The 13,256-nt window shown below is 35.9% G+C and overlaps 2 protein-coding genes and 2 long non-coding RNA genes across 4 annotated transcripts; 1 reads left to right on the plus strand and 3 right to left on the minus strand.

Moving 5' to 3' along the window:
* The first annotated feature begins 1,302 nt into the window (after positions 1 to 1,302).
* Positions 1,303 to 2,056, plus strand: LOC103965333 (nuclear transcription factor Y subunit B-4). The gene has a single exon (XM_009378374.3). The coding sequence runs from the start codon at positions 1,350 to 1,352 to the stop codon at positions 1,800 to 1,802; it is 453 nt and encodes a 150-aa protein (XP_009376649.2). The 5' UTR covers positions 1,303 to 1,349; the 3' UTR covers positions 1,803 to 2,056.
* Positions 2,057 to 4,471: 2,415 nt separating this feature from the next.
* Positions 4,472 to 6,175, minus strand: LOC103965368. Its single transcript, XM_048576751.1, has 3 exons — positions 6,012 to 6,175; positions 5,745 to 5,808; positions 4,472 to 4,708 (listed from the first exon to the last, which is right to left on the minus strand). Exons 1-3 carry the CDS (start codon positions 6,072 to 6,074, stop codon positions 4,485 to 4,487), a joined length of 351 nt encoding a protein of 116 aa, XP_048432708.1. The 5' UTR covers positions 6,075 to 6,175; the 3' UTR covers positions 4,472 to 4,484.
* Positions 6,176 to 7,430: 1,255 nt separating this feature from the next.
* Positions 7,431 to 8,986, minus strand: LOC125473646. Its single transcript, XR_007255470.1, has 3 exons — positions 8,258 to 8,986; positions 7,744 to 8,107; positions 7,431 to 7,659 (listed from the first exon to the last, which is right to left on the minus strand). It is a non-coding gene; the product is annotated as an uncharacterized LOC125473646 (long non-coding RNA).
* A 258-nt stretch (positions 8,987 to 9,244) lies between these two features.
* Positions 9,245 to 10,625, minus strand: LOC125473641. Its single transcript, XR_007255469.1, has 4 exons — positions 10,487 to 10,625; positions 10,101 to 10,151; positions 9,598 to 9,664; positions 9,245 to 9,487 (listed from the first exon to the last, which is right to left on the minus strand). It is a non-coding gene; the product is annotated as an uncharacterized LOC125473641 (long non-coding RNA).
* Between the last annotated feature and the right edge of the window lie 2,631 nt (positions 10,626 to 13,256).

Raw genomic sequence — 13,256 nt, forward strand, 5'->3', positions numbered from 1 at the left:
TTTAACGGTTATTTTAACTCCGATTTTGATAATTTTTTATAACTACACTCCTTGACCCTATATGAATACAATGAATGAATTCGATCTTCAATTTAAAATATTTACACAAGTGGATACCACAAAATCTTATGTTATACTTAATAAAAGTATAAATAAACTCTAAGTGTTAGTCAATCTATCGTTTTACGAATTCTCCAAAACTAATTTCAACGATCCAAACCGTCAAAATTGTTTGTATATGCTTGGAGATCACATCAGCAAAAAATCACAAAAAAAAAAACATTCAGAGATCAAGTAACGGGACAAAGCTTTTCGACGGTTATAAACGAAAAATCAAGATTTAACGGTTATTTTAACTCCGATTTTGATGAATTTTAACAGCTACACTCATTGACCCTATATGAATACAAAGAATGAATTTGATCTTCAATTTAAAATATTTACACTAGTGGAATTTCATGATGTTCGATGTAAATTGAAGATTTTATAAATGGAGGTGTAAACTTTTAAGAAAGACTTACAATCTTAAAAACAAAAACTCTTTATCCTTGCACATTTAATATTTGTAATAGATTAGTAGTGTATGTATTATTTTTTTTATTAGGCTTTCATTTTCGAGTGTAGATATAGTACTTGAACGAGAAATGTTTTAATGTTTTCAAGTAATATTTATGTCGCAATGTGTGGTATGTGCAAATTGTAAAAAAATATATATTTTTCTTAACGGGTCATAACGGGTGTGACACGACACGACCCGTTAAAATAACATGTGTTACACGAAAACGACACGAACACGACAGACACGACCCGTTTGTCAGGCCTACGTGTAATACACGCGTCAAACACTAAAAAAAGAGATAAATGGCTGACGTTAAATTGCATGGGCAATTGGGTGGGTTTAGCGTGTCCCACCAATTTCCCTCCTTTTTGCCCACTAGAGGTGGTTTTTGAGGTAAAGGGCAATTGGGAAGCCCTTGCTTTTGCCCTTTGAATTGGTGGAATTGCTCTAAAGGTCATCTTAAGCTTTAGTTTGACCATCATAATATTTGGACAAGTTGGAATTTGTTAGTAACAATTCACTTAAATTTCAAAATTTATTTTGATAAGTAGTTAAAACAAATGAATATTTTTATTTTATAGAATAGCTAGGGCACGTATCATCAAATACTAAAACATTTACAGAGTTAATTAATACTAGTAGCATGATTTGTGATGTCGACACATACGTACATATACATACACATATATATATGTAAACATCTATATATAAAAATATAAGTGTGCGTATTGATACAGAGCAACGTGTCTGTGTCAGAAGAGATCAATTAACTCCTCCAAAATCTAATTGTATGGATCGATCAATCAACATGGTTGATCAGGAACAAGATGGGATGCTCCCAATTGCAAACGTGGGTCGAATCATGAAGCAAATTCTTCCCCCAAGAGCCAAAATTTCCAAGGAGGCGAAACAAACAATGCAAGAATGTGCAACTGAGTTCCTAAGTTTTGTGACTGGCGAGGCTTCTGACAAGTGTCACAAGGAGAATCGCAAGACCGTCAATGGAGACGACATCTGTTGGGCTCTGAGTGCTCTAGGGTTTGATAACTATGCCCAGGCTGCCATGAGGTACTTGCATAAATATAGGGAAGCTGAAAGAGACAAAGCTGCTGCTAACAACAACCAAAACACAGCAAATATTGCCAGTCATGGAGGCCTGCAAGTAAGGGAGCAAACTCAGACTTCAAATCTGGAGTTTCGGGTGCTTGAGAAAGGTGACAACTCCCTTATTACCAAGCCATGATCTTGATCAAGAATGCATTAACGATGGGATCTGGAACCAAATAAATTTTCATCTGAAACTTAAAAGTTTTCAGATGATCTTTTAGGTCAGATTTTTCATCATACCTCTCTCTATGTTTGACAGTTTGAGTTTGGCCGGCATTCGATATGCCTGCACTTCTGCTGTCAGTGGACTATCAGGTTAGGTATCTACTGACTTAATTTACTTGCTATTCTGAGGTAAATTAAGTTAACGTCATGTAACTTTCTACTCAAATATTCATGCTTTCATCTATTCGATCTCTTCAATCTTCATGTGTTTTCCGTTTTAGTTTCTTTCCTTTTTTTCTTAGTTAAGGAGAGAGTGGGTTTTGGATAATGAGAAAAAATATATAACGGAGTTGCGTTTAACTATGTATTAAGGGTTTCAGAAGAAGTAATCAGATGATGAAACTGTGTCAAACCATAAGGGTACTGAAAAAAAAATCCTATTCGATTTTCTCTTCATTAAATCTGACCTGTTTATCAATCTGAAAAAGAAAAAACAAATACCTGAGCCATACGTACGTACGTATATGATTGGGATTAAGAATTTCTGCTCTTTCTTTTAATTCATTTGTTAGTGCTAATTTGGACAAAATGACTTCAGATCTAAGGATTTAGACAGCATTATGAGGTAAAATTGTTTGTTTATACTCTTACAATTCATAGATTTTGACAGAAGAAAGAACGGTAAAAACAAAGAATAATTAAAGTAGATTTCAAATGATTTAAAATCTTTCAAATGTTTATTACATCTAGTTATATATTTTCAAATTTAATTTAATGTTTTCTCTAGTTTTTGTATCAAATTATCTTTTGTCATCCAAATTCTTTCTTTGGAATTATACATCCAAATGAAGCCTTGTAAATTTCCTCCATAACTAATATTATAAATTGAACTGATCTCATGCCCTTATCTATCTTATAAATTTCCTCCTAAACCATATATAGGTGTTCTTGGAGATTTGCAATTACAGTTTACTTGTCTGTAAACAATGCCAAATATTTACAGGCTGATTATGCATGTTTTGATGATATCAAGAACTTGAACTGAATAACTAGCATGTCCACAACCGAACATATCTACAAAACTAAAGGCCTGTTTGATAATCATTTGTTTTTTGTTTTTTATTTTCACTTTTGGAAATACATAAAACTAAACGATGAAGAAGGATGATATATATGAGAGAGATGTAGAAGAAATAGATAAGGAATGAGATACAAAATGAAAACAAAACCCCAAAAACCAAAAACTATTGTATGTTGTTTTCACTTTCTTATCTATTTCTTCTCTTCTCTCCCATCACTCTTATCTCATTTTCACCGTATGCATATACTTTCTTTATATCTCAAACAAAAAAAATCAAAAATCAAAAACAAAAAACGAAATGGTACAAAACCTAAATAATATCAAAGTGAAGCTTTTTTCATATATACACAATAGCAAATTAGTCATTAAGAATCCAATACAAGTATACTGAATTTACAATGCAGCTATGCAGTAGTAGGTACAGGGTTTGCTCTTAACCCTAGATTAGGACCACTAATCTTTTGTGGCTTTAGATAACATGAGTTACCGTGAAATTAAAGTAGTCCAATAGAATCTCAAGCATGCTTAATATAATTTAATATATGCTTCTGGAATTATGTATTAGGGTAAACTTCCAGTAAAAGATTAGAAGCTGTCAGAGTTAGGGCTCAACATGCTCCCTAGGGTTTCTGGTTATGAGGTCATATGGCTAGGGGACCACTCATCAACCATCACAGACTCTCTCATTTGTCTCACCATATCATTAAAGAAGTTCATATATGAACTCTTTTGGTAAATTAAAGGAATAAAAATCCCAGTAACAACATACTATGCCATTGTTTTACTCGTAAACCTTCTAAATAAATTACAATATCAGAAGACATATTGGCGACAATGAATTCTCATTGAAGTTTGATGCCCAATCACTTCTAAAAGGATCAGTCCTCAATGCATTTGTTGTCATTTCACAATTGCATGAATTTGTGGACTCAAGTAACCTTGTTCGAAGCTCAATCTCAAAAAGGGCCAGTGCTCATTTGTCTTGATTTAACTGATGAATGAGTTTTGAGGCCATTTCTTAGTTTGTCTTCTTTCCTCTTTGGTGTACACCAACTCTGAGATTGTTTAGGAGCGCAAAGCGAGAGGAGGGCCGTGTATAAAACGGTTTAGGGGTTATCCATGTGAGTTGCAGCTGCTCGATTTTACGCAAGAAAAAGGTGAACAAATTAGAGTTAACGTGCAGTCTGTCCTAAATAAGAGACATTTCGAAAGCTGCATTTATGTTGTTAGGATTAATCAAACCGCAATGGTCCATTGCTTGCCTATTAATGAATGATCCATAAAACATTGTTAATTCACTCCAAAAATACAATGTCAAGTTTTGAGAAACAGCATAACAACATCAGACTGTTTCTGAGGCAGCAGCCTACACCAGCTTCCCACACGATTCCGGCCAACATTTGCTCTTATGTGCCTTCCTGGTTTTTGAGCCTCACATATGAAAAATCGAACAATTTTTACGCGTTTTCATCAACATTTTGGCCGTTGCTAACACATAAGAACTGTTTCTTGAATGAATCTGTGAAATATCCCAGAATACGATGAGAGAAAACATGGAATAGCGAAAAGTACTCAAGTGATTGGATTAACAAAAGCTTCCACATAGCCCCAACCATCATCAATATCAGGTCCAACCCAATAACCAAATATGATCGTGTGGCTACAAGAGTGTACATTCCTATAACAAGACATAATTTCAAAAAGAAGTTTTGAGGGTGTCCGAAGATGATCTTGACAACTCCGATTCGAAGTTGACATGGCTTTATTTGTACTGCTGGAGGCGGAAGGCTTTGCAGCTGCAAAGGTAATTCATACAGTTAGCTTAAACAGAGCGAGGAACAATAATGTATGAGGGTTCAATGCAAATGCCCTAAGGCTTAACATCTTGATAGGCTTGACAGTTTAGCATGAACAAAATAGAACGCCATTGAAGTTTCGAAGAAGAAACCTTTTCTTCTTTTTCTTTTTATTTTCCGCATTCTCTCTCCTTTTTAAATAATTTTCTTTTCTTTCCTAGTATGTTGTATTAAGTTAACATACTATCAAACGAAACACTAACTTCCTGAAAACTCAGCATGCTTATGTACAATTTGAACATAATGATGAATGCTGATGAAGATCATTGTATTTCATCGTCCTCTAGAAAACAGACCATTAAGCCCTCGATGAAGAAATAGATTCAATAGAATATCAAGTTTCAGACTCTCTAGAATGTAGGAAACAGTTTGATGAATATCAGGTTTCTTGCCTTGCATAAACCTTGGTTTGTAAATGTCTACGAGTGAATTATATATTTTACGTTTTTTGTTCCGTCCATCTCTTTCTATGATCTTTTTCTTCTCTCCACCCTCTGAAGCAACATAAAAACTCAAGGTTGTACAATTACTTCCGCTAAAGATGCCACAATAAGCTTTTTCTTTTGATATTTATAAGACAACAAATACCGTGGACACGCCGAGTGACCAGAATCCAACACTAGAATTGATTGATTCATTCCACTATGAAAAAACTCATTCAAAACATACGAATTGGGTTTAGTACCACAATTACAAGGTAGCCCTGGTTTCAGCTATTAGCAAACCAAATTTCTGGACGAGGTAAAGATCAAGCACGGTATAAGTTTCATACATTACTAGCACGAATCAGTGATCACGCATAATTGGTTACGAAAACACAGGTTGAACATTTTAACGCAATTTTAAGCAAATTTCTTTGGACAACCATGAGTTCTTCTGAATGAAATCCAACTCAAAGCGGATTTCGAATATGACTGAAAATTAAACAGGATAATAACTTAACCGGAAATTGAGAAAGGAGATTGAAGAATAAAACCTGTTTCTGAAATTGGTTGGCTTGAAAGTCTGACCACAAGTGATAATCTTCTTGGAGCTGTTCCCTGTTTGGTTGCAATAACAAATAAAAAAGCATTAATAAATACCACATTCAACATTTTACAGTAATGATATATGCATGAGAGCTCTTACTTCCTGTTTGGTTTCCGAGAAAATAAAGACAACATTTTTGGGTGGTTGAGAGAAAATTGAAGAACAAAAGCTAGGGTTTTTATGTAGAAGGAGAGCTGGGTGATTGAGGACTTACCTTTTCAAAGCTATGGGAAGCAGAGAGAGGGAGAGAGAGGGTCGTCGAGACAAGGCACGCCATTGAAGCTTTCGACTTTTGAATCTCTTTCTTTCTGCTTCTCAGGGTTTAGCAGAGGCCAGTAACAAGGAGATGAAACGTTGGACGGCGTCGTTTCTATTTGTCGGGGTCGTGTTGTCTGTCTCAGGAGCAACAATGTCTTCCACATACCCAAACCCGACCCGACCCAATTCAATGCTGGACCCGGTTCAATTGGGTTGGTGATGCTTGGAGGCCCATACTAAACTGTAAGCCCAAAATACGAACTTCGATACAACACGTGTACGTATTCATTCTCTCAGTGGTACGTATACTATAACTCTTAAATCCAGTACTTTCAACCCTAAACCGGTTTGATAACAGTTTTGTTTTCAATTTCATTTTTTGTTTCAATGAAGAGTCCAAAAAAGCTTTAGTTTTAATAAAAAATGACAAATAAATGTGTTGTGAATAGTACTAATGAAAGGTAAACATATAGTTTTTCATTAAAAGTGAACAGTATCGAAAGTGTTTTGTTAAAACTTCCTTTAAAAAAAAAAAAAAAAAAAAACCCTTCTTGGATAACTACTTTCCTCTTTTCAACTAAAGCTACGTTTTTTATTTTTCAAAAATTTAGTTTTTCAATTTTTACTTTCCATTTTTCTGAAAACTAAAAGAAACTACCAAACAAGTTTGCAGATTCAAAAAAAATGAAAATAACAAACGGAAAACAAAATGATTATCAAACAGATCGTTAGTCTAGCCACCGATTCGAGTAGTTTGTGAATTCATTAGTCCCTAAGGGCCGTTACCAAAAATTGCAATCTTTACTGAAAACATATAATGGAAGATGGTTTTTACTACTGTACAATAAAGATGGGTCTCTCAGATAAATTCTTCATCCCATTCAAACTCCAAGTCATAAATTGGATTGATTTGACGATTAAGTAGAAACGAAAATATCAAAGAAATGAAAAGATTACGGTAGTTAGAGCAGGGGTAAAATGTCTCTTCTTCGATAAATCGATGATTGCTTGGAAGGATCGATCGAGGTAAATTAACCTGAAACCAGACGAAGGGTAAGCACAATGAGTAGCTCATTTGGATGTACTTTTAATATGATTAAAAACGCTTTTGGTGAAAATATTTTTGGAAACAATCTTTAGTAAAAATGCTAGTAAATCTTGTAAAAGCAATTAAAGTGCTTCCTGAAAGAAGCACATAACTGGTGCTTCTTATAGAAAGCACTTCAAGTGGTTTTGGAATTCAAAAACAATTTCTCTAAAAGCGCTTTCAGTCATTTTAAAAGCACAGCCAAACGAATATTTGAGTATCTCCAACTGTTTAAACTCCAGCAGCAGCAGTGTATCAAACTACATGTGCGTGACAAACCCAAAGGGGCGGACAAGAACATGAAATTACCCAGAAAACCGAGATAAGATCAAATTTCATGATGCAGCAAAATGGAATAACTGCTGGTATTACAAAACTAAGCCACCAAACCGTAGCCAAACCCGCAGTAGTACTTAAGTTAAAACAACAGTAAAGAAAAGAGGCATACTTTTAAGTTTGCGCTTCATTTGAACCCCCCTTCGACTTGTGCTTTGATTTCTTATCCCGCTTCTTGCTCCTGAAAAGCAGTCAATGTATGGCATTGATACAAAAGGAAAAGGGCAACAGATTAAGCGTGATTATTTCTAGATGTGGAGCATACTCGTCATGCGTACTCAGACCCCAACAAGACTTCAGTTTCCGATTGATGTGCTTGAGATCCTTGTTATTTTTTTGCCTACATACATTAGCCATGAAGAAACTTAGATTGGAAAATGAAACCAAAAAGAAGCGTTCCTATGTAATATCAGATTAAATTCTTAAAAATCTGAACTTAATAACATAGCTATATGATATACAATTTGTACAAACGTTTGTGCTGCTATCAAAGAGGCTATGGAGTTTGCAACACACATATATGCTGATTGCAATGAATTTATACCCAAGAATCGATTGCATTAAGGAATTCGACTAGCTCTGAGATAGTATGCGCAGAACTCTGCCGAGAGAGAATGCTACTCAGGTATCTGAAAATGAGCATACATGAAAGAAGATTTATTAGTGTTAGTACAACAACAAACCCAATACAGAAGGTGTGGGGGAGGCATAAGTAGAACTATACAGGAACAAAAAAAACTTAACAAAAATGTTAGGAAACCTAAAGTTCAAATGATAACCTCTCAAAGTCGGCAACTCTGCAAACCTGATTTGCACTACGCAAAGCAGCCAATGGCAACTGCATCAAATTAAGGGGGCATGTTTCACGATTAATGACAAAATTCTGAGCTTGAACAGCAAGAAGTTTGACTGACAAATCATATTCATACCTGCCCAGGAGGGAAAAGGAGTGGTACATCTGTGAGCATGATTTTATCAACTTCCGTCTTTGCTGCTCCTGCAATTTCTACAAAACATCCATCAGCATATACGTTGCCGGTTAAGAAACATAAATGATAGCAGCATCTCAACAACGAAAGACTTCTAAAGATTCAGTCTGTGCATAGACAGTTACTCAACACGCTATTTAGCCATATATACAATTAAAATAAAGCCAACAATTACCTTCCAGATATTGGAGCTGGTTATCCTCTAATCCGCAGAATTCCTAGAAATCAACACTAATTGTCACCAAGCGTGTGGAAGGAACTTGAAAACTTAAAAGTGCATTATGAAAAAAAATATATATTACAGTTGCACTAGAGAAAACCATAAGAAACTTTACTTCCATATCATTGACAAATCCTTCAATTGAGCGGTATGATGCATAAACAAGAAGATCAAATTCCAAAGTCTGCAAAATAAAGATATTATATTTAACAAAGAAAACAGAAAAAATAAAAATAAATAAATAAAAACAACAAAGAAATGTGTAGCACAAACATGCCTTATAAATTATTATCTCATTATTGAGTATCATTTGATGATCCTGTGAGATTCCTTTACCAAGCTCCTCTGTTGATACGTGGTTTTCCTCTATTTTACAAGCTGCATATATACAGGTCAACCTCTGCACATGTCTCAACATCTTAGTGAACTTCTACCTAGAAGAACCAAAATTTCACACAATCACATATGCTGATAATTGATGGAGATAAGGCATCCTTACATTATATTTTTTGGATGATGTTGCATCACCGACCACTGTAGATAAAACCTCTTGAAATATGAGAGCCGTTGCCTGCTGATGAAACCAATTAGACATGGATAATGCTAAAATTGATAAATTCTTCTAGTTTCATGCTTCCTAAATTAGTATTACTATTTTTTCTTCTGTCAACAGGGGAGACCACATGCCTGAACTGTATGCTGAAAGTGAAAGTTGGTACAAACTTCTTGAAGTTTATTCTCATAAAATACTCGCATAAATTGCTCCTCTTCAACGCTAATGGGTTTTGGATGGGAATCGGCTGTATTTAAAGACATCAAAAAAGTAAAGCCATTGAAAACCACCTCTGTGTGTGTTTAAAGGCGGGGGGAGGGGAGGGAGGGAGGGAGGGGGTCCTTGAAAGAACATTACCATTAACTTGGGGTTTAGGGTATGACAATGTTCCATCAACGTCTACTTCCATTAGTGTTGCTCCATACTTCACAAGAAATTATTCGTTAGAAAAATTGAAAGTAATTCAAGCCAATTTGCAGAAAAATAACTCTTTTCCTATGGGACAAAATGTGAACATCTTCGACAAGAAATACTACAAATGACATACAAAAACAAATTCATTAGTCGAAAGGTAAAATGATATCTTTAAACCAATAATTTGAGACATTGCCCTAATTTCAATCAACACATCCTCTGCCAGTCACCTGAGCTAGTAAACATCTCCTTGAACTATCTAATAAGGTACACTCGATGCATTAGTACATACGCTCTCATACCAACAAATAAGTGAAACAAACAGCTATAAACGACATTCGAATGAAGAATATCAATGACACGCTTCGATTAAACGAAAACTCACTTGCAACGACTTATACCGGTCTATAAACACACTCCCAACGAAAGCAAGACTCCATACGTACCTTCTCCAATGTTTGCATTGCTCCTTGATTAGCAGCCTTGTATTTACCAGCCTATAGCATTGAATATCAAATCAAATAAAAAAAAGCATACGACATTTCGATTCAACTTCAACCCTTGGAAATATTGAAATCCCAACTCAAACAAATTTCTCCATTTAAATTCATCCAAGTTGCTCCAATTTATAAGTTGGGCACCAATTCAACAGCACGAAACTAAAAGCAACAGTTCACTTTCAGGAACAATCGAAACCAAAAACAACGGTGGCAATAATTAACCTAGAAGTTAGAAACTCAATTTTCCTTCATTTTCTCGGCAGCCAAACAGGCCCTCGCTGAATACAAAAATCAGAAGTGCAAAGAAGAGTGAAAATATGGAGATGAATTACCAGTTCTCCGGGAGTGAAGATCCACCTGGCTCGGTGAGTCGAGCCACGGCAACTCGGAAACCCTGGCTCAGTTGATGGCAGAAAGTTACATAGAGGAAAGAGATACAGAGAAAAGGGTGTTCTGTTCGGAAAATGATCCGGCGAGGAGTTTTTCCCGAGATCTGGAGATCTCGTAAGTCAGAAATTATTTAAAATTTAAAATTAAATATAAATAGTATTTAATGAAAATTGATCGCACAATATACGAGATTACGATGATAGGATCTTTAGATCCCAGAAAAAGTATCCGGCAAGTATCCTTATCTTGTTCGGAATATACGAACGATATGTCGTTTCTTTTGGACTTGTACAAATGGAGCTTCACTCTTTCCCGCCTATATTTTGAGCGGATTTGTCTTTTAAAAGGCCTCTTCAACGAAGCCCGCGGCTCAACATGACTTTAAGGCATAAGCCCATTCAAAAGAACAAAAGCCCAATATGACTTTAAGGCAAATTCCCCGACATATCCACTTGTCATACTCTGATTGATTCTTAGTTGTGAAATTTCTTCGGAGTTACACAATAAGTTGGATTTTCTTGTAAAATATTGAGTTTGAAGTTTTTTCCTGTAGGTGTAATATTACAAAGGAATTGCATGTAAAAGCATAAAAAAAATCTATAGGGAAGCCCATGTTAAGTTGGCTATATAACCGAGGAGTTAAGTTAGCGGAATTTCAAACTTAGAATTGAATGTCATGTGAAGAAGTTAAGACACTTGACCACGTATTATAAGCTTAGAATATACCCTTATCTGAGTATCCCGATTGCATGTAAATTTTCTTGACACCAAACACACTTTCCAATTTTCTTTCTACTTTTGTGATCCGACTGGTATTGGAAAAGAATGATTCGAAGACACAACCCCTTGACTGTACGTATAAAACTTTTAACCACACAAGCTACAAGTCCTTTTGCACTCACCATATGATGTTGAATTAATTAAGCCTAATCATGCCCGTAAGTAAACGCCGTTGATAAAATGCAACAAAAACCGACCATTAACTTCACTAATTACTTCCGATGTGACATTAACCTGAGAAAGTAAAAGCATCTTTGTAGAGTAAGAATCTCTTGATATGGAAAGAGGGGGTCTCTCTTGTCGTCTACCCACCAGACCAAATCACTCGGAAGAAAAAAGACCAATCTGAGGCAGTACGCAATCAAGTCTTTGCACTGCGTTCGGTAAAAGTTAAAAAGTTAAAAGTTGAGAGGGAGCTTTTAACTTTTTTCCTTATTTCTCTCTATGCACAGAGCTCCAAGTGCTGCCGTGCTGGCTTGATTCCATGTTTTTGCTTATCCAATTTCAGCTTATGAGTTACGGGGAAGCACCGTGCTTCGTGCTGCGCTTATGACTTTGTCCAGCAGCCAGCTTTGACAAGTTCCAACCATTCAAAGTTGGTTTGGTATAGGGAGTGGAATATACTCGTTGAAAGCATCTCTAAAGGGGAGAGATTGTTCGGTTCGGGTGACGAAACAACATGGTCATCCGGTAGAAGACACATTTAATAGGGCATAAAAGGGAGGCTGGGGTGGTTTTGTTTCTTAGGCGGGAAGGTCGTGTAATCTGGTCGTCTGAACACGATGTTGTTATATTTTTCATTTGGACTTCACTGATAAGTCATTCATATAAAAAATTTGGCACATTCTAGTTGATAAACGAGTTGTGTGTTGTGTTAACGCATGGTCCTTTTAGACTCTAAAATAATATAGGCTTGGAGAAGGCCCAAAAAAGAAAAAGAAGACCAAGGCATTGGGCTTATAAGCCAGCCCAATAGAGCCAAAGGAAGGAGGCACGATCTCTATGGACGACAGTTTACCGGTCTGGATTGACTATCAGCAAAGAAGCCGAGCACCAATCAAGAAAGTACTTTTCGATTGCTTGTGGCAAATTGACAACTTTACAGCATGAAGGCCCAGAGACACGCCTACTCAAACACCAACCCAAGCCACGTCTTGGTCATCAACCAGGACAGAGGCCTACAATGAGATATAAAGGTTGTTAGACCAAGTGCTTGGGATGGTGCTTCTTTGACCCGTCAAGGCCGAGCAGAGTAGATGTTGGATCAAAAAATTTTCAACTAAACCTGAGCGAATGTCACTTCATCTCCACGTGTCGACTAAAGGACAAAAGGGTAGCTGGAAATTTTTGTCTACATGATTAGTTCTTTTGATGGTAGAGCAGTTAAGTACTTGAGAGCCCAGGACATTCGGGGCTCATTGTAGATCTATATAAGATGGACGAGTACACTGTACAAGGGGTTAGACACAGAAAAGAAAAGAAAGGTTACACAATTACATAGCCCTTTTTTGTAATCCATATCAATTTATATAAAGCATTATAGTGGAGGTAGCCCATTTTCTAGGGGGAACCACTTAAACCTTGCTGTCAATTACTTAAAGCCTTTATCCCAAGCCCATCAAGGGTTGACCATGATTGTCTTTGTTGATATCCAAATTTTGAGTGTTAACACGTTGAAACTGTAGATTATCTCTTGACAATTTTTAGTTGATAAACGAGTTGCGTATTGAAATGATGGATTGCCTATTGACATTATAAAAAACAATGGGACACAAATGCATTTAACGGTTAGAAATAAAGCTTTTGGCCTTTTTTATTTGGTAAACGAATTGTGCCTATAAAATGCGAATTGTCTATTGAAATTATCAAAAAAACGATGGGGCGCAGATGTCGTTACCATTAGAAATAAAGTTTTTTTTTTTTTTTTAAATA

This window comes from the organism of the source record quoted next, unplaced genomic scaffold (genome assembly GCF_019419815.1).
Source record: "Pyrus x bretschneideri cultivar Hongxiangsu unplaced genomic scaffold, Pyrus_bretschneideri_v1 Contig11, whole genome shotgun sequence".
In the NCBI taxonomy this organism is placed as follows: domain Eukaryota; kingdom Viridiplantae; phylum Streptophyta; class Magnoliopsida; order Rosales; family Rosaceae; genus Pyrus; species Pyrus x bretschneideri.

What these genes read in the sequence shown, in the direction of transcription:
- LOC103965333 (XM_009378374.3), top strand. Translation starts at nt 1,350, where the DNA reads ATGGATCGATCAATCAACATGGTTGATCAGGAACAAGATGGGATGCTC.
- LOC103965368 (XM_048576751.1), bottom strand. Translation starts at nt 6,074, where the DNA reads ATGGCGTGCCTTGTCTCGACGACCCTCTCTCTCCCTCTCTCTGCTTCC. An exon ending in CTTCCCATAGCTTTGAAAAG is followed by an intron (nt 5,809 to 6,011) that starts GTAAGTCCTCAA and finishes GCAACCAAACAG; the next exon opens with GGAACAGCTCCAAGAAGATT. An exon ending in CCAACCAATTTCAGAAACAG is followed by an intron (nt 4,709 to 5,744) that starts GTTTTATTCTTC and finishes TTACCTTTGCAG; the next exon opens with CTGCAAAGCCTTCCGCCTCC.